The sequence below is a fragment of the Gastrolobium bilobum genome, unplaced genomic scaffold, assembly GCF_033153095.1.
Source record: "Gastrolobium bilobum isolate Gb01-03AN ecotype WA unplaced genomic scaffold, APGP_CSIRO_Gbil_v1 utg56457, whole genome shotgun sequence".
In the NCBI taxonomy this organism is placed as follows: Eukaryota; Viridiplantae; Streptophyta; class Magnoliopsida; order Fabales; family Fabaceae; genus Gastrolobium; species Gastrolobium bilobum.
In genome coordinates, this window is record NW_026899551.1 from 31,382 (window position 1) to 52,600 (window position 21,219).

The window sequence follows — 21,219 nt, forward strand, 5'->3', positions numbered from 1 at the left end:
CAAATATGCCTAAATCAAAAATAAGAAAATAGATTGAGAAGACAAAAAAGAAAAAAGAAAAGATATGATCAAATATGTTGGAAACTTACAACAGTAATAGAAAACAATCAATGAAAAAAAAAAGTAGTCTAAATAAAAAAAAGGAAAATGGATTCAAGACAAAAAAAAATAGAGGAAAAACCATAGGGGAGTTTTTGAACTTTTCCCTTTAATTTAACCTCTTTCTTAACAACCCTATTAACTAAATAATGCTATACAATAACTTATTTTTCTTCCTTTGATTTTCTCCGGTCCTAATAAAAATAAGTATTATGCTTAAAGTTCATAAAAAGAAAAAAAATTATGCCGAAAACTAAATGGTCGGTAAAATTAAAATAATCTAGAAGCTACCTACATTTCTTTATTTATATATTATCTACTGAATATATAGGATTCCTCATCGCAGGCAAGGACTTATATGTACCATACTACACATTGGACAATTTGACTTCTTGTTAGAATTATGGAAACTGGTTGCAAAAGTGTATTTCCCAAGTGCTATGTTTGCTTTATACGTTTCCATGTAATGTCCAAGCATTGGAAAGAGGCTAGAAACCTGAGAGAAACAACAAAAGCATTACCTCCATATCAATCCAATCTTATAGATATTATTTAGTATTGGGGAGATTTATTAGATTGGTTAATTGACAATCCTAGTTGATGGTGCCAGTGAAGTGTGACAAATCATATAGCAATAATATTCCACGGTAAAGTAGCTATCCTAAAGACACATGAACGGACAATTTGGCGATGCTGGTTGAAAGATATATAGTTTAATTTAAGATATTGGATTAGTCTCCAGCAGTAGTTAGTGGAGTGGACATTAGAATTCTTAACTTTCACTAAGTTTTTAATTAATGATTACTGGCTAGCTTATTATAATAATCTATATTGTGAAAAATGCTTTTATGTCCACATCCTCTACAAGAGTCAAAATCAAATAATTTGAGTTCGTGGAGTCTAAGTAACTAGTAAATAGTAATTAATATTTTGCTGTAGGGTTGATAAAATTAAAATCTTGCATTTTGTAAGGTTTCTTTCCTCGTTTTGAGAACTAGGGAAGAAAGAAAAAAAAATTTGTGTCTCAAATGTAACAATGTATATATACATATAAAATTTATTTGGTTAGATACTTTGAACAATTATGTAAGTAACGACCATTCTTCCACTTGAAATGATTGCTCACTTCTTTCCTAAACTACGGGTCGGAGAAACATGTAAGTCTCATTTTTATAAAGAAACCCACAAAATAAAAATAAAAAATAAAAAATAAAATAAAAGGCCTTGTTTGAATTCTATTTTCAAAAATAGTTTTTTGATTTTCAGAACAAAAAAACTTATTTGATAAGGGCTGTTTTAATTTGTAAAAATAGTTCTAAAAATTATAACTATTTTTTAATTTTTAGAATCAAATTTAGAAAACATATTTGAGATGTTTTTGTTTTGTGTGTTTTGACTTTTTAATTTTCAAAAAAAAAAACACATATTTTATTAACTATTCTATAAAACAATTTTAAGAAAAAAAAATAGAACATAATCAAACAGGCTTAAAGCTTCTTCTTCTTTTATTTATGTACGCGTTGATTTTCAGATTACAATTTCAACTCCACTTTCTTTTTATTTACAAAATAGTTCTATAGATTATTGTGAGAAGGAAAATGGCAGGCCAAAGATACAGACAAAGCACAATCTAACTAAAATTCGAATTTGAACTAAGAGTTGTGGGTGCAGTGACATTTTAGCTAGACCTTAGAATTTGATCTGTACAAAGGATAGTGAATTCGATTCTTGAAAATAACAATTTTTGAAGAGGGTGGAGAGGCTCAAACGAAATTGAATTAGTGGAACCCATTAGAGTTTCAAACACTTGTTGGTATTTACCAAAAAACATATTAATTTGAAATCAAAAAATATCCTAAAAGACTTGATATCCCTTACTAACAAATCTTGAATCAGCTCCATTAATTTCCTTTTATTAGTAAAATGCATAAGGTTAATCTGATTAATAAGTTGTGTGCTTTGTGACAATGTGAAAGAGATGTAACACCATACTCCCTACCATAATATCAATGTGTCATAGCATGTAGGTTACACAAGCCATTAACTTTTAATCTCCAAATTAGATAATGCGTGGCAAACAAGCCCCTAAATGCTAGCTAGACCTTGGTCACCAGAGTATTAACCTTAGTGCTAATTACGCTATATTACCCCAATAATAATTGCTTTGATGATGGAAGCACAATAATAAAAAAATATGGGTAGGGGAAAAAAATAAAGTATGATTAATACTAATAGTACCATTAAAGCAAGAAATAATGTAGGAGAGGAAGAAAAAGAAGGGCTAAAGCACTTTCATTGGTCCCATATAATGTCCCCTCACTAGCCCCTTTGATGTGATCTTCAATTTTTTATTTTTTATTTTTCATTTTTTTTTTATTAATTTCCTCCACTTCTATTCTCTTGTCTTCTCTTCCCCCCCACCAAAAACCTTCCCTTTCATACTAAATGATTTATCTGTAGCAGACATGTCTTCTTCTAGCAAAGGAAAAGACATAGTAGAAGGATCATCAAGATCCTCTGCTAATTCTGGTGATGGTGGTGGTGATGATCAACATCATCATCATCAACAACAACAACAACAATTGCCACTGAGCAGGTATGAGTCACAGAAGAGAAGGGATTGGAACACTTTTGGACAATACTTAAGGAATCAAAGGCCTCCTGTGGCACTTTCTCAGTGTAATTCAAACCATGTTCTTGAATTCCTTAGGTATTTAGATCAATTTGGAAAAACCAAAGTGCACTTACAAGGGTGTTTGTTCTTTGGGCAAACTGAACCACCTGGACCCTGCACTTGTCCTCTTAGACAAGCTTGGGGAAGCCTTGATGCACTCATAGGAAGGTTAAGAGCTGCATATGAAGAAAATGGAGGGTTACCTGAGACAAATCCATTTGCTAGTGGTGCCATAAGAGTTTATCTAAGAGAAGTGAGAGACTCTCAAGCTAAGGCAAGAGGAATCCCTTATAAGAAGAAAAAGAAGAAGAGGAATTCAATTATCAAACCCAACGGGGACACCTCAAACTTACCTTTGCAGTAAAGTTTTTAAGTTCCCCTCTCTTTGCTTCTTCAGGAGCATATGGTAAATTTTCTTTCTTACTATTTATAGTTTTTTCTGCTATTTCACAAGTATCTGTGAACCATTGACATTATTTATATGCATATATAAAAAAGGACATAATTGAACAATTATATATGACAATATATACTCTGTATATATAGTTGAATTTTCTGCATCAAGAAGGAAAAATTCATCAATCCTATTAGCACGCAGTTTGTTTTGAAGTATGATTAGTTCATTTATATTTCATCTTTTGCATCATATATTTCATTCAATATGTTAAACCCTAATCCATGGACTTCAAAACCCTAAATTGCATTGTATATTTTAGTTACCTGTTGTAAATTGTATAGTAACATTAAATACTTTATATACCTTGGCTTTTTTTCTTTTTTCTTTTTTTCTTGAACATTGCAATGAATGAGCATACAGTACAGGGACTAGGTAATGCACTCTCATCCATTTTCTATTTGTCGTTCTCACATGCAAGATGACAATGTTGTCATTGTTTCTGCATTTCCCAATTATTTTCTTTTGTGCGTATATAATATATTATATTTGCTTATGTACATTTTTGCTTTTCCACACAATCTTACTTCTTTGGGGATTGGCACTATCTTATTGTGGCTTTCACAAACAACATAACTAATGCAATGATCGATATACATTTGATTCATAAATTGATTTTCTTGTTAACTATATATTTGAAAAATTATCGAGGGAAAAAGGATTCAAGATCTATGGTTGAGGGAAAATTAGATGCTGTTTCAAGAGTCTAGTCTAAAAAACTCTTGTTTTCTCAAGATTTTGTCTTATTATAACAAATTTTGTCTCTTCTTTCCCTTTACCCATTATGAATGTCCTTTTTCTTCATTTGTTGCTGTTATATATAAACAAGTTCACAGGACCATTTTATACCGATGTAAGTTATATTTTCAATCTTAGTCGTTGATCTCACTTTTATTTAATGGCTCTAATTTTTTAATTATGTGAGTCATTAGATACAAGTAGATAGAGTGTAACGTGTAAAACCTAACTAACCAGGTGCAAACTGGACGTTATACTCTATAGCTAAAAATAAGTGTAAGACTTATGATGTATGTGTATCTAACCTCCGTACATGAATTAGAATCACACTGTCTTTCCACTACCATATTAATATATCTTCTTGCATTTTTTACAATCCTTTTTACCTTTGTTGACAATTAACAAAGGGGTTGGCCACAATTGCAATGTGGAACTGATCTATATTCTAAATATTACTTGAGAATTTTTGACATTGTAATCCCATTAATTGAAGTACATATATCTCCTATATGCATTAATTTAATTTTGGGTTCTGCTTTCTGATTGATTTCAGATCCCTAAATTGATTCAAAGTCCTGAATAATGTGTTGCTAGGCCTTGAATTACTTCAGCTGCAGTCGTGGAATTCAGGTTAAATATAATTCACTGTCTAGCGATATCCTTGGGTCAACTTTAACGCTTCTGTGGTCTTATATATGTCAAGGAATGTATTTTGTTATTCGAATGAGAGTTTAGAATGAAGTTGACGAAGAATTTGAGTTAACATTGGGTAAGTCCTTGTACTGTATTTACCTTTATGAATTGAAGTTGCTTCGATATAGTGTCAAACATAGTGGTGAAAATTATAACCTTGAATTTTCTCCATAGTAGTGTGTATGATAAATTAAGTGCATGGTATCAATTGGCTTTTTGCTATGTAAGTATGCATGTAACCTCTCACGAGATTGTATGCAGCAACGATAAAGACTAAACTATGGATGATTAGTCATTTATTTTCTCTAATAGTTCTTTGTTTACAATATTGTTCATGGTTACATATATATATATGTACTGTTAAAGAATAATATAAACCATTAAAAATATCCCTACCCAACACCTTAAGATTTTGGGTTGAAGTGGTTTTTTACATGGTATCAGAGCTTAAGTGACCATAAGGTCACGAGTTCAATCTTCACCGCCCCACTTTCAAGTGGAATTAAAATAAGTACAAGGTAAAACCAAAAACATTGGGTCTGTGCAATATCCACACTTCAAGTCCAAAGGGCTCTTGTGTGAGGGGGTGTGTTAAAGAATAATATAAATCATTAAAAATACCCTTACCCAACACCTTAAGATTTTGGGTTGAAGTGATTCTTTACGTATACATAATATATTACCCTTATACTTGGCATGTACACATAATAGTCATATATTTGAATATTGAGATAGATCTCTAATAAGTTAGTAGTGACACAAACATTGAAAGGAGAAGCAAATCAAGGTGGTAGAGACGAAACTTTTTCACAATTCATGGTGATATCCCCACAAATATGTAAGATGATGTCCCACATATAGGTGCATGCATGTAATGCAAGTCGATTAACCTAAAAATCATCGGATACCTTTGCTGGTCCTCTTAAATATTATTTAATCAATAACCTTTGACTTGATCCCTCCACTATTTTTTCACTTAATTAACTCAATGATGAAGACCCTTCTTTCAATTATAAAGATCTATTTGATACTAAATCTTGTCATGCATCGAGAACTTGCCACTCTAGTCTCTCCCTGAATCTCCATTAGGCATTTCGTGGTAATTTTTTCTTACAATGGAAATAACCAATCAATTATACTTACTGTTGCCATCCCTTGAGTGTTACGAGGAAATATATATGTCCATTTATTATCGGGTAGGTGCTCAATTATCATTGAAAGTGGATTGAGACTAAATTAAAGTATTGCATTGAGAACCTATATATCAGGATCCTATATATATGGGATCTAGCCGTGAAGAAATAAATATATATTCTGAATATGTAGGGTTATTTATCATAAACGTTGTCCAGTGGCTTGTTACTTTTATATATTTTAGAAATTGAAGATAATGTCATGATGACATGTTAGCTTAAATGGTGGAGATAGGAAGCGTAGACTCTCTATTCTTACGCAAATTAAAATATATGTAAATTAGTATATGTGTGTGACATACTGAGATGTTGCGTTGAAATGATAGGAGAGCTAGTATTTTGATATGACTCATTGTTTCGTTTGCAATTTCTTTGGTTTGTGATCTCTAGCTATTTGTAATCTTTGAGTGATGATTCTATTTGTAGTACTTAGACATCTTATTGCTACACATAAATACATACCCTATTATACCATTATATTTAAGTACACACATAGAGTGAGTAATTAACTTGATCCTGCAAATCATCTTGGAGTTTATTGGGAATTTGGAGGTATTATCGAGAATCTAGAACTATGGAGAAAGTTTAGCTTCTAATAATCTTCAGTTATGTGGTTCAATCAATTAGGATTTTCTTACACGTATATCTTGGACGACAAAACAGAAAGACTAATTAGGAGCAATTTGTTCACATAGTGTCAATGAAGATGAGAATTTTGGCAATTGGCACTAGTTTATTAGTTGTTGATGGGACCTTAAGCTTGGATTTTTGTTGGAAGATATAATCTATGATTTAATGCATTAATTGCAATCCTATTAATTAAAGTAGGTCCATTAGGAGTTGTGCCGTTGTGGTGCGGCAATTTCGAAAAATGTAGTTAGAGTAGGCCCTAAAATCACAATATTATTTAATTTTAAACCATGGTCTATAGAAGCACAAAAGAAAATATGTAGTTTTTTATTGCAAATAGAAGAGACTTTATATATGTTTATATATATTGAAAATAGAAAGAAATGCTTAGTTGTCATCATCACTAGGTGTTGATCAAAATAGTGATGTGTCTCGTAAGTGCTAAATTTGCCCGTAGGCACAAGAAACTTAGCACTACGTGTCCTGTAGGTTCTTGAGAATTCTTGTATGTAAATTACTTTGAAAAAAAAAATCTAGAATAATGCCTCCATTATACAACACGAGGACTACAAAATTATGGGCATGCAATGCATGTATTTACGTGCGAAGATCCCCAGCATGTTAGATTTTCTACTTTCATATATCAATCGAGTCAGAAATTAGATTGCTGTTGCTAATTGCTATAGAACCTCAACTTAGAACCCTTCGTGATGTTTTACAACTTTCAAATTCTTTTATTAAAAAAAAACATTTTATAATTGTGATAAAACAACGGTTTAAGGACATCAGGATTCATTGCATCATTCTATATATATATATAGAATGAAATTTTGTGATTCACAAAAGGAAAGTGAAGTGCAAATGCATGTGAAAGATTGAGATCATGCCGGGATAACTTGACACTAGATCACTAGAGGCCGGTATAATAATTTCTAGTTACTAAAGTGGAAATCCTTGCGATTATGAACATGGCAATGACTTATCATGGCGCGCAGTATTTGAAGTACACAAGTTGTTTGAAGTTCATGAACTTCAGAACTTGGGCTCAAAATATAAACTATAATGTAGTGGTTTCTTCTATTTTATGTGCCATTTTACTAAAAGACTATAGTAGAGATCAACAGGGTTGGCCTAGCCTATTAAGCAATAAGCACGTACATTTTAGTACATGATAAATAATACATTTGTAACTGCAAGGATATAATCTTTTGGGGAGGGATTCACTTACCACCAAATAAGTTTATCACTTCTTACTATCAAATTTTAATCTTTAATTTCTGTCAATTTTATGGTTATAATTTATTGGATGACACTTTTAAATTAATTATTAATTCCTAATAAATTATAACCGTCAGATTGACAGAAATCAACGGTTAAGATTTGATGATAAGAAGTGATAAACTTAATTGGTGGTAAGTATATCATGACCCATACTCTTTTATATAAACCGCTGCCATACTTTTTCATACCATTTAATAGTTGGGGAAGGATATACTTAGAACCAAAAAAGTTTACCACATTTACAACCAACTTAATCACTGTTGATTTCCGTCAATCTAACGGTTATAATTTATTGGAAATTAATAATTAATTAATAAATGTGACCTAATAATTTTCAATAAATTATAACCGTTAGATTGACGGAAATCAATGGTAATTAGGTTGGTTGTAAAGGTGATAAAAAATTTTAGTGGTAAGTATATCATGCCCCTTAATAGTTAGTGGTTGATATTTAATTATGTTTTTCATTTTCTTGAAATAAGAATATAAAAATATTTTATTTAAAGTAAGTGGAATATATGATTGAATATTATCTATTGATTGTTAAAGGTACAATACTCTCTTATAAAGGGAATTTCTCAAAAATAATAGCTAAAAACTATTTATAAAAAACATATACAAAACTATTTACCTATTTTTTATGATGTCGTACATGTGAGCAACACACCTATGCATCTCACGAGTACAAAACGCTATTTCACATGGCGCCTTGTATAACACAAAGTAAAATGACACCTTCATCATATTGCTCATCTGTGTCATGTGGCAGTGTCTTCTCATATATATGCTGCTACGTGATAATTAGCCAACACCCTCCCCATCTCCTTGTTCCTTTATAAATACCTTTCTCCATCCAACCCTCATTCTCACATAGGGCCTAAACTTCAATATTCTTCGCACAATTCTGTTCATTTCTCATGCATAGTCATCTTCACCTAATCTATCTCTATAATTTTCCAATCTCTAAAGTTGAAGCTTCTATAATCCTTTGTATTTGTTATCATTTTCTAATTGAAAACTAGTCAAATTATTGTTCTAGTATATTGCATATATAGTAGCAAATTTGAAGGGACACAAGGCATGACATTTGAAGGCAATAGAAGATTAATGTAAATAAAACGAAACATAAACTATAACCATATGAGGAAGAGGCTGCCACGTACATGACATTCAATTTCTTCTATAGCCGTTCACGTTATGTCATGCAAGAGGTCACGTGGAAAAATGATGTAGCCAAAAAATTTCATAGGGGTGCAGAGGAAGAGAACATAAATATTACTTGTAATTGAAGACTTGTACGAATTTGAAGGTAGCGATCATTAATTATAGGAAAATTATTTTCTCATGCTACATAGAAAAATTATCTCATATAACAGAGACAATATTATAAGCGGGATCCACAAACAAGAAGAGAGAGAAAAATAGGAGTGAGATCCACCTCTATTTTGTGTGTATAAGAACTTGATTTCTCTCGTATGAAAAGAGAGAAATATAACCCTTAATTATATGACAAAAAACAACTTAATGGTGTATGAACTTAAAGGAGACGACTGTCCACCTTGATCCCTCCCTGAACTACATTTTGCTTCCTCTTAAAAATATAAAGTGTATTAAACGGATCTCCTCTTTTATATATCTAGTGAGAAAGATTAATCTTCCCTTAAAAAAATTAGAGTATTAAAATAATGTATGACATTCTGCTGAGTTGCACTAACCTGAAGTATTTTTCACCCCGACTCGAAAATACACTGCCTTTAATTTCTATAACCTGAATTTATCCCAACTATCTTTGGGCCGAGAAAGATTATCGGGTCAGGCTCAGGCCGAGTTTTATGTGCTCCTAATTGATGTTTTTTATTATTAGTTGTAGATCCTTCAATCTTTTAAACTTTACGCTTCAAACAAGAGATTTCAAAAATACCAAATGATAGTAGCTCAATTGACGTCAGGAAATTGAGCAGCAGGTGGGGGTACAAATATGTGTTCAATCCTTTCGAGTATCGTCTTTGGAAGGGGTTTAAAGTCTTAATCCTGGGACCCGCTCCGAGTCATACTAGTCGAAAAATGATGAACCGATTGAAATATCTAAAAAAAAATTCAAAGATGACAATTAAAATTGCTTATGAGGGATATATGATGGTACAAGCAAGAGCCCAGTCCACTGAAACATTGACATTATAAAAAATGTATGTTGTTTGCAATATGATTTAGATTTCTTAAAATTTCGCATGGGGTTACTCAGTAGCTTTTTATTTAATACATAGAAAAATAAATGGGTTAAAATATATTTTTAATCCTATATATGATACTCAATTTAATTTTGTTCTTCTTTTAGTAGATATATATTATTTTTTAAGTCTCCTCAACCGGTTCATCCTTCGGACTAGTCCTGTTTGAGCACTACCAGACCCTATAAAGGGGGCGGCTCTCCCAAGACCATTTTCCATTCCCAAAGCTTGAATTCAAAACCTCTGGTTCAGAGACACAAGCTCCTTACCACTTGTGCTAATGTTGTTTGTCATGAAGGTACTAAGAATTTTATGAACCAAATTGAAAATAACTATCATGTATAGAGAATGAAAAATATATTAATTATTTCTAATCCTTATATGTGATACTTGTTATTAATTTGGCTTATATAATTTACTGTGTAATAATTTATAAGAGAAATAGATGACGCTAACTAAATTAAAAATGATAGTACATATAGAGACAAAATCTGGCAAGGAATTGAGGACCTTGGCTGATTCAAGATCATTATCTTTTTCTTACGGATTGGTTCCCTGAATTCGATCCAAAAGAGGCTGTGGTTGGTAGGACGTACGTTTGGGTCAGATTTCCTAGATTTCCAACAGTGTTCATTAAAACATTTCCGTTAGAGGAGGTTAGTAATCTGATAGGAAAATTCATTTGTATGGATGTCGCTGCTACAAAGGTTGCTCGTGGACGTTTTACACGTATTTGCGTCGAAGTTGATCTTTCTAAATCACTTGAGATGAAATATTACATTGATGGAAAATTAGAGGACATTAAGGGTACTAGACAACATCCTTGTGTTATAGAAGAGTGGCATGTGGTGGGAAGGAAATCAGATACCACTCCATCAACTCGGGTTGTGGGTACGACTGGCAGTATTGAGGCTCCTGCTCAGGAGGCATCTATTTCTGATGTCATAGTGCACAACATTTTTGAAATTCTAGCCAATGTGGATTAGGTTGTTGAAGATCATATTGAGGATCAGGAGATTCATCAAGAAACTTTCCTAGTTGGCTCTCTGCTGATCCTCTCTAAAATAATGGATGAGAGTACAACCCAAAAAGATAGTAACCATGGTGGAAATTGGATCAAAGAACCAAGTCAGATGGTGGGTAGACCAATTGGTCGTCCAAGGGAAACATAATGAATTAATCCAAAGAACAGTTTGGATTCAAATAATCAGAAGCGGTCTCTTCATTCGAGAAACAAGGTGCTGCAGGCGCAAGTCAAGCCTGCTACTCCCTCGTCTCAATGATGTGCTCATTCCTTATATAGAACTGTAGAGGTTCGACAAATAAAGGTTTGGGTCATCACCTGAAATTTTTGCTCTCTAAGTACAGTGTAAAGTTATTGGTTCTAGTCGAGACTTGAACGAATAGGGCCAATTATCTGAAGTTACACAGGAAACTTGATTTAGACTGCTTAGTTGTGGAGGAGGCACGTGGTTTTTCTGGTGGTATTTGGGTGCTTTGGTCGACAAATGCTGTCCAGGTTAGTTGTAACACCCCGTGTATACCCGGTTTATTATCATATCATCGTATTAAGCAGCGCTTAATAAAAATGCAGAACTAACTTTTTCTTTTCAATTATGACGTCATTATTAATTACCAAGTTGATTACTTAATCATTTTTTCCCAAACATTGCCTGTATGTAATTCCAAATAAACAGCTATCTACACTGAATAACCTCATAATATAAATAAGTGAGTATCTAAATTACGAAACTACGACACGTAGTCCGGACCGTAATCCTGTTACATTATACAACTCGAATCTAAATCAACATAGTCAAATCAATGTGGCATGGACAACCCTCATGCTCACCAAATAAGGCAACAAAGCCCAACAGAGTCTCAAATCAAATAACATGATAATAAATATAGAACATGTCAGCATCCAAGCATATCATCATAAAAGCGTAAATCTCAACTCAACTTCGGCCTCCTGCCGCCCGAGGTATCAACCCCCGAGTTACCTGAACCTGAAAATGTGCCCCAAACGTGGGGTGAGATCTCTAAAAAGAAATCTCAGTAAGGCAGGGGGTCCTCAAGGATCTCTCCACCCCAAGCTCACTTACATGTGCAATATAAGTTCTAAAAGCAGTAAAACAATATAAGTTCCAAAATCAGTGCAATGCAGCAGAATAATCTTATCATGTGTGTCAAAATATCCTACTGGCCAGAGAAATGCAAGATTTACATACGTCTATTACCTACAATCAGTGCAAGACACCACTTGCACCCACCTACAGAATCACCATATCGTATAACGTAACATACCCAGGCTTACTGTCTAGGTGGAACAACACATGCATATCATAAGGCACTTGCACATAACAGCTCAACAGTATTTTAAATATCAATACATGAAAACACATCATGCATATAAATTGTTCCCCCATGTGGTATGGTGGAACCAACAATGGCTAAATCGAGGACACGAAAGCTTACCTCTTAAGCAATCAATCCAAGCCAAAGTCCACACTAGCTCAAGTTCCACAAACAGCATAATTACAATCTGTTTTAGACCAGCAATCATATCAACATTCATCATCCAATAGTTCAAGACATAACAACAACGTTTTCTTCTTCGTTTCATATCTTTAGGCTTCTCACAAAACCATAAGCCCTTAATCCCTTTGATTCTGACTTAGTTAATTATTACAGAGGTTCAACATAACCAATCATGGGTCCACAAACCCAAAAATACCATTCTGTCCGAATGGAACAGTGACACTCTCGAAATTCCCAGAATATCCGGATATTTGTCGGGGCCATATCTGAATATCCATATTCGGATATCATATCTGGATATCCATATCCGGATATCTCCAACCCCATATCCCGATATCAATATCCGGATATCTCCAACCTCATATCAGGATATTTCGCGACAGAATGCAATTTCTGCATTTCGCGAAGATATCACTAAAAGGATCCTCTTTTAACACTTAGATACGTTAGAGCATGCATATTTTAGCCCATTTCGACCAGTGATCATCTTAACTACTTAATCCTACCATTTTAGATGCCAAGACTCAAATTTTATAAGAGAAAGTCGTGATCAAGGTCCAAGAACATACCCAAGGCTCTCAAAACAGAACTACAATTGCTCTTGGAGTTCATAAGTCAGTCCCAAGGTTCTGACTTCAAGGATCCACGAAAATGAGCTTCGAGATGGTTCCTTTCTTCACAAAGGTTGCTTCTTGGAGCATCAACTACCAAGAAAGTGGCTCCCTCTTCACCAACCAAGAAGTCAGCCCTCCTACCACCACTAAACAGGGACCAAAACTCAGAAAATGGCTGACTCCACTCTCACCAATCACTCAACTATGTGTTTGCAATGTTTAGAATGGAGGAATCAATAAAAAAGAGGTGACTTGGGAGGCTTTTTATGCAAGGAGGGCAAGGGAAGAAGGTGACGGCCAAAGCACCCAAAGAGCTCTACGTAGCACTCAGCAAAATGACTTAGAAATCTGTGCTTCTAGTATTTATAGTCCCATTAAGTCTTAAACACACTGTATTAGCACTAATAGCTACGCTTAGCATTTTAATTCCAAACTTTAGATTCTGAACCTAGCCATTTTTCTAGGATTTGTCATATTTTTAATTTATTTTTTAGCAGCACTTTGTCGGTACGCGCTTTTACGTAGCCAGTATCAGTTCTGACGCCAGTTCTCATTATTTTGACTCCAAACTTGTTATACTAGTCCTATATATTATTCTAGTAATATATACAAACTTTTCATAATTTTCTGGGATACTTCATCGGTACGCATTTGTATCGTAAGACACAACCGGTATCTGCACTTTTCGTCAGAAAAGCGACTTTCAACATTAACAATCACTTACTATAATTATTTAAGTCTTCTCATAATTATTAGGGTCAATTATAGAATTATCTCATTACTCTCATAATTAATTAATTAAATTCCTAAATTAGCGATGCAGGTTCTTACATTCACCCCATCTTTGAGGATTTTGTCCGCAAAATCAGAAACATACATGTCCCGAAACTCAGGGTATTGTCGGAGAAGCTTGACCTCACGCTCCCAAGTACACTCCTTAGGAGTTCTTCCTGTCCACTGCACTTTGACCATAGGAATGATCTTGCTCCTTAGCTTCTTCTCGCCACGATCGAGAATCTTGAGTGGTCCGACGGGAGTCTTTAGGTTCTCCCGAACCTCCACATCATCAGGTTGCACCACGTGCGATGGATCCGCAATATACTTCCGAAGTTGAGACACGTGAAACACGTCGAGGATGTTGGCCAAGTTCAGAGGCAATGCAAGCCGGTAGGCAACATGTCCTACTCTATCAAGTATCTGGTATGGCTCTATGAATCTCGGGCTAAGCTCCTCACTCCGAGTGCCCGACCAACACCGGTGACAGGTGAAAGTCTCACAAACACGTGCTCACCCTCACCGAACTCCAATGGTCGATGCTTGACGTCGTAGTAGCTCTTCTGGCGATTCTGCGCCTGCTTCAGCTTCTCTCTGATTGTCTGGATCTGCTGGGTGGTATCTTGGACGAAATCCAAGCCAAATGACTCCTTATCTCCAACCTCATACTAACAGGTAGGAGTCCGACACCTCCTACCATACAACGCCTCGTAGGCTGCCATGCCTAGGCTAGCATGGAAACTGTTGTTGAAGAAAACTCAACCAATGACAGGTACCTATCCCATGCTGAACCCTGCTCCAAAGTGCAAGCCCTCAATATGTCCTTCAAGGTCTGGATGGTCCGCTCAGTCTGCCTGTCAGTCTGAGGGTGATAGGTTGTACTCAATCTCAACTGAGTACCAAAAGCTCCCTGCAGCGCCTCCCAGAACCGAGATGTGAACTTCGGGTCTCTATCACAGATGATACTCCCAGGAAACCCGTGAAGCCTTACAATCTCGCGAACATAAAGTATGGCCAACTGCTCAGTAGAGAAGCTCGCCCTTACCAGAAGAAAATGGGCAGATTTTGTCAATCTTTCCATGATGACTCAGATAGAGTCACAACCAGCCTGAGTCTTAGGCAATCCCACCACAAAGTTCATGGAAATGCTTTCCCACTTCCATTGTGGTACCTCAAGAGGTTGAAGCTTACCAGACGGTTTCTGGTGTTCTATCTTCACTTTCTGGCATATCAAACACTTGGACACAAAAACAACTATGTCTTTCTTCATGCCCGGCCACCAGAAGTTTCTCTTCAAGTCTTGATACATCTTTGTAGCACCAGGGTGGACAGTAAACTAGCCCTTATGAGCCTCTGTCATCACCTCCTCTGTCAGAGGACCTCGAGGAATCACAATCCTCTTCTGGAACATCAACAAACCATCTTTGTTCCGAGACACGTCGTCCTGATTCTTCACATAGTCAAGGCACTCTCTCTGCACTTGCGTCTCTTTGATCTTTTTCGTCAACTCATCTTTGAAGCTAAAGAAGATATGTGCCATTAACAAATAATTGATATTTTAGAAATGGAGGAGATGCTCTAGTTTCAAAAATCCTGTCATAAGTGGATAACATATAAGAATCGCAACACCAAGTTCTATCACTTAATAAAAATCTCTCGCCGCAGGATCAATAAGATTGTTAGGCTTCAAGATGACATGGATATATGGATTCAAGATGAACAACAGCTGAAAGTTATGGCATGCAATTTTTTGAATAAGCTATTTATGGAGGATATCCCCACTCGCAGATGGTTCACATCCCAGTGGCCGGTTATCCCATGAGAGCTTCTTGATGGTCTATACGAAATTCCATCTTGCATGGAGCTTCGTCAATGTTTATTTAATATGGGAAGCTATAACTCCCCAGGTCTAGATGGATTTCTAGCAGTTTTCTTCCAAAGAAAGTGGAACCTTCTATGAGACCAAATTATGAGACTAACAGCGGATGTATGGAAAAATCCAGCGCATATCCGGCATTTGAACTCTACCTTCTTGGTGTTAATTACTAAAGTCTAGGTAGCCATTTCAATGTCCTAGTTTCTTCCAATGTATCTATGTTCTGTCATGTACAAGTTGGTCTCTAAAACCATTGTCACACGCCTGCAACCCATTATGGAAAAGGTAATTTCTCCATATCAAACTAGTTTTGTTCCTAATAGGTAGATTCATGATAATATAATTACTGCACAAGAGCTGGTACACAGTATGCGTAGAATAAAAGGGAAAAAATTATGGCTATCAAAGTTGATTTGGAAAAGGCTTACAGCATACTGAACTGGAATTTTCTGAAAAATGTCTTACCTGAAGTAGGCTTGCCGGTTCAGCTGATTGATTTAATAATGGAGGTTATATCTTTCTTGACCATAAATATTCTTTGGAACGGAGGGAAGATAGATCCATTTAAACCTTCTCGTGGTGTAAAGTAAGGTGATCCTCTATTGTTATTTGCTGAGGCGAGGGAAGATAAGATGGATATTGTTCTAAAATGTCTCTCTTTGTTTGAAGATACTTTAGGTTTGAGGTTGAGCATTGCGAAAATGAGTATTTATTTTTCACCTAATACCCTTGAGGAGTTGGCATCTTCGTTGACAGTTAAAAGTGGTTTCAAAAAGGTTCAAAATATAGGGTGATATTTAGGCGCTTGGATGGTGCGTGGTAGGGTCACGAAACAACATTACCAATATATTGTGGAAAAAGTCCGTAGTAAATTGGGCAGCTGGCAGCAAAGATGTCTATCTTAGGCGGGGAGAGTAACTTTGGTGAAGTCAGTTTTGTCTTCCATCCCTTATTTCCATATGCAGTATGCGAGATTTCCACAAGGAGTATGCAATGAGATAGACCGAATCCAACGCAATTTTATCTGAGGGGATACTAATCAGAATAGGTCATACCATGCAGTGGGCTGGGATATATTGACTAGCCCGAAGGAGATGGGTGGTCTTGGCCTGAGGAAAACAGCTTTGATGAATGATTATTTTCTAAAGAAATGTGCTTGGCGTTTTCGAAATGAAGCTAATTCTCTTTGTTCTTGTGTGCTGCATGGCAAATAAAAGATGCAGGTTGATCAAATGCCAATCCCTAAGGCTGGATCTCTCCTTTCTGGAAGGCAATCTACAATATTATGCTCAATATGCAAGATAGCATAGTTTGGGAAATTGGAGACAAGAGACAATCACCTTTTGGAAGGACAAGTGGGTCGACTCTTCTATTTGCCTTTTGGACCATGTTCGAAGCAGTATACCTGAAGATTTCAGGGACTGCCGCCTCAATCAAGTGGTTGGACAGTATGGTAAGTGGAACTACAATATGCTAATACAATATTTTGATCCAGAGGTGATTGAAAAGATCAGAAGTATACTCCCTCCTGATTCGCATGATGGCCCGGATAGAAGCTTCTGGTTACTGGGTGGTACGGCAGTAGTATAGGTCAGTAATTGCTATCTATTACTAGCAAAACAATCTTTTCAGCATAGCAATTTCTCTAAGGAGGTTTGGAACAAGCTGTGGAAATGGAAAGGGCCTCAACGGATTCAAATATTTTTCTAGAGATTACTGTTCAAAAGTTTGCCTACAAAATACTGGATCAGTTCATGGTCCATCGCGGATCCTCTTTGCCTGATCTGTCAGCAGGGGAGAGAATCTTTGCTGCATATTTTTCGAGATTGCCCAGTGATCTGTGATATCTGGTACGGTCTCTTTCCATATGATAGACTAGCTCAATTTTTTATGCCAATTGGGATGATTAAGTGATTGATAATTTGAGTTGTGATGTCATGGATGTGGGAGGGTTTGTTTGGAGCTCATTATATATTGTTTGTTGCTAGTATATTTGGCACTGGAGAAATGAAGTGGCCCACGATAGCTCTCCCAATGGGGATCGTCACCTTGCTCGGCCAATCCTTGACTACCTGAAGGCGATTCAACTTGACTTTATAGACACAAAGCCAAGACTGCAACTCCATTTCTCTAGAGAGGTTAGTTGGCTGCCTCCTGTGACTCTGTATGTTAAGTTAAATATAGATGGAGCATCAAAGGGTCAAACGACTGAAGCAACTTGTGGACGGCTTCTTCAAGACCATAGGGGAGTTTTGCTGAATGGGTTTACTGCAAGAATTGGTCATTGTGCTGCTTTACAAGCGGAACTGTGGGGTGTGTTAAAAAGGTTGGAGTTAGCTTTGGAGGCAAGTTGGAGAAATGTTTTGTTGAAAGTGACTGTCAAATAGTCATTGCATTGTCTTCTAAGGAAGGCAATGAAGCTCATGAGACACACCTAGTGACTCAAATACGAGCATTTGTTAGGCGCCAATGGAATGTTCGATTTATGCATGTTCTAAGGGAGGACAACCAATGCGGAGATTGGTTGGAAAACTATCTATTGGTGCACCTGGAGTTACCTGATGAGACTCACTTTTCTGAACCCCCCGACTATGGTTTCATCTTCAGGCTGACAGAAGAGGTGTGATTTTTGTTAGGCGTTCACAGACTCGCTAGAAGCTTTCCTGTTTTATCTTTTATATGTTTTCTTCTTCTTCTTTGCTTTTTGTCTTTACTTCAATGTATTAAAATATATATATATATATATATATATATATTACGTACGTAGACAAAAATATATTTTAACCAAAACTAAGGTATAAAGTTCACAATGAGAAAATAACTTTACTTGATCGATCATGATGTTAAAATAAAATGTATTCCATTTCAATTACAATAAAATTTATTATTTACAATAGTTTTTATTATTTTCTACCCACTCAAGAAAGCAGGCTTTTTGACCCTTTTGCCCCTCATTAATTAATTAATAACCAATTTGCCCCTGATCAAGAACTATCCACCAATCTGCCCCCTTTTAGTCGACTACCTTGCTGTTTTAGTCGAGCAAATGGTCAATCTTCAGAAAGTGGACTACCGCAAATTTAGTCGACTAAAAAATCATCTTAATCGACTACATTTTTGGGATATTTAGTCGACTAAGTAACGATATTTAGTCGACTAAATGTCGACTGAAACCCTATATTTTCCATGTTTTCGGTCTCATTTCGATTGTTGTTGTTGTGTAAACCTAAATAGCTCCCTTTGTTCATGTGTAATCCTCTCAATCCGATTGTATTTCATCCCACCATCTCTACAGACCTAATATTGTGAAATCATTGTCATTGCCCAATTTCAAACCCCAAAATCCGAACCCAAACCCCCAATTTCAGAACCCAAGTCCCAATTTCGTGAGGAAGATGAGCACAAGTCCAAACATGTATGTGACAATGATCTACTATGATGGAAAGCATTATGAAGGCCCCAATGGTGTTCAATTTGAAGGAAAAACGAAAATGTTGAAAATCAAACGGGGCACTACATACAATGAGTTAAAGGAGAGAATTCAGCAAAAATTGGGTCTGCAAGGCAGCCAATGCGTTCAACGGATGATTGCCAGGGTAGAGACAACAGTTGGTAAGGATGCTATTTACTACATTGGTAACGATATATGTGATGATGAAGATGTCGAATGTGTCATAGATGCAATTGTTGACCGAAAATTTCAAAATTTTATTGAGATATATGTTGAATTAGATTGTGGTCAATCTTCATCTGCACCCATGCATACAAGAAGTGAACCGTATTTTGGTCATGAAGAAAGAGTAGTCGATTTATCTGCACCTGCACATGTCATAAGTCAGATAACACTGCGGGAAATAGATGAGGATGAACAGGATGCCGATATGGACAGCGATGAGGACGGTGAACCTGAGAGTGTTATTCCGCTAGGTGACACGTCAGATACTGACGTAGAAGGTGATTTCGACGCTGACACAAGCTCACCATCCCCGGGTTCGCAGGTTATGAGACCACTTCGTGTTGACCCTGTTAGCAGTGGTAAGATTTGTTTTTTAAAGATTTAATTTAGCAATTATTTTTTTTGTTATGAATGGTATTGACGGTGGCATTATCAAAAAAGCTCTGAATACGGACATAGGGTCTCGGCCAACACCCTCAGATGTGCCGCCTCCAACACCCCCACAATTTCAAATCCCTCCTTATCAAAAAAGGCTGTATCCAAAGATTTTGGAGCACATAACGGCCGTTTCAAATGGTCACGTACGAATGAAGCGTGGACGGCAGGGTCGTCCTCAAACAGATACCCATACGGGAGGTCAACAGTATCAGGCTCTTCGTCTTGTCGCCTTGACGAAGAAGGCCGTTCTTGCCTATGCTTGGTGCGTCTCTCAAGTGACTCATTGCCCTCATCGCTTAGTCTTCTGCGGCTCGTCATTTGTTTAGGGTACCTACAATGAAACATGTCAGCATTTAACTATATGAAACATGTCATGATGGTAATGAAAACTTGCAACATAAGCGCTGTAAACCAAAAGCAAACTTTTGCCACATACAAACTTTTCAAACAAAAAAATTCACACAATGCAAAAAAATAAACCTTAGTAGATTAGGGTTACAAAACCTACAACAAACGCTTTGATTAGAGTTCACAAATTCGGACAACAAACAAATACAAAAAATTCCTAAACCTAAAACACAATGCAAGTTAAGAAACCTTACCTATCCTTCAGATTTCACGATTTGGACCAAATTTGGGGGCAATCCACACGCCTAAGGGAAGGGTTTGGGGCGTTCTTCAGCTGCTCCTGCGGATTTGGGGTTTGGGCCGCCTCCTTAGTCGATTAGGTCATCCTACTCCCCCTCTGCCGAATGGGGGGGTTTTAAAAAACAAATCCGTCGATATTTAGTCGACTAAATATTGTTACTTAATCGACTAAATATCCCAAAAATGTAGTCGATTAAGATGATTTTTTAGTCGACTAAATTTGCGGTAGTCCACTTTCTGAAGATTGACCATTTGCTCGACTAAAACAGCAAGGTAGTCGACTAAAAGGGGGCAGGTTGGTGGATAGTTCTTGATCAGGGGCAAATTGGTTATTAATTAGGGGCAAAAGGGTCAAAAAGCCCAAGAAAGCACACTCATGAAGTATGATTATTATTGATTTTTTTTTTTATAGGAGTATTGATTCTTTTCTAAAACGACAAAAAAAGAAGAGAAAGGAGATAAATGTATACGTTGCATATATATTTTAAAAAATTCTTCTGTTGGGAAGAAGAAAGGGACATTTAATTAATGAATTTTTAAATGACCGGATGATCAATTTTGAGATGAAATGCGAAAAGCAAAAAAGCACAAGAAAACAAGCTAGAACATTTATTTCTTAAAATTAAATAATTTTTTTGAAAAAAAAAATCTAAAACAATCTG

General features: G+C 35.9%; 2 protein-coding genes across 2 annotated transcripts; both read left to right on the forward strand.

The window, feature by feature from the left end:
* The first annotated feature begins 2,564 nt into the window (after positions 1-2,564).
* Positions 2,565-4,578, forward strand: LOC133291426 (protein LIGHT-DEPENDENT SHORT HYPOCOTYLS 10-like). Its single transcript, XM_061489689.1, has 2 exons — positions 2,565-3,179; positions 4,519-4,578. Exon 1 carries the CDS (start codon positions 2,565-2,567, stop codon positions 3,135-3,137), a length of 573 nt encoding a protein of 190 aa, XP_061345673.1. The 3' UTR covers positions 3,138-3,179; positions 4,519-4,578.
* Positions 4,579-17,089: 12,511 nt separating this feature from the next.
* On the forward strand, positions 17,090-18,182 carry LOC133291430 (uncharacterized). Its single transcript, XM_061489693.1, has 2 exons — positions 17,090-17,248; positions 17,784-18,182. The coding sequence occupies exons 1-2, from the start codon at positions 17,090-17,092 to the stop codon at positions 18,180-18,182; spliced, it is 558 nt and encodes a 185-aa protein (XP_061345677.1).
* The last annotated feature ends 3,037 nt before the right edge of the window (positions 18,183-21,219 follow it).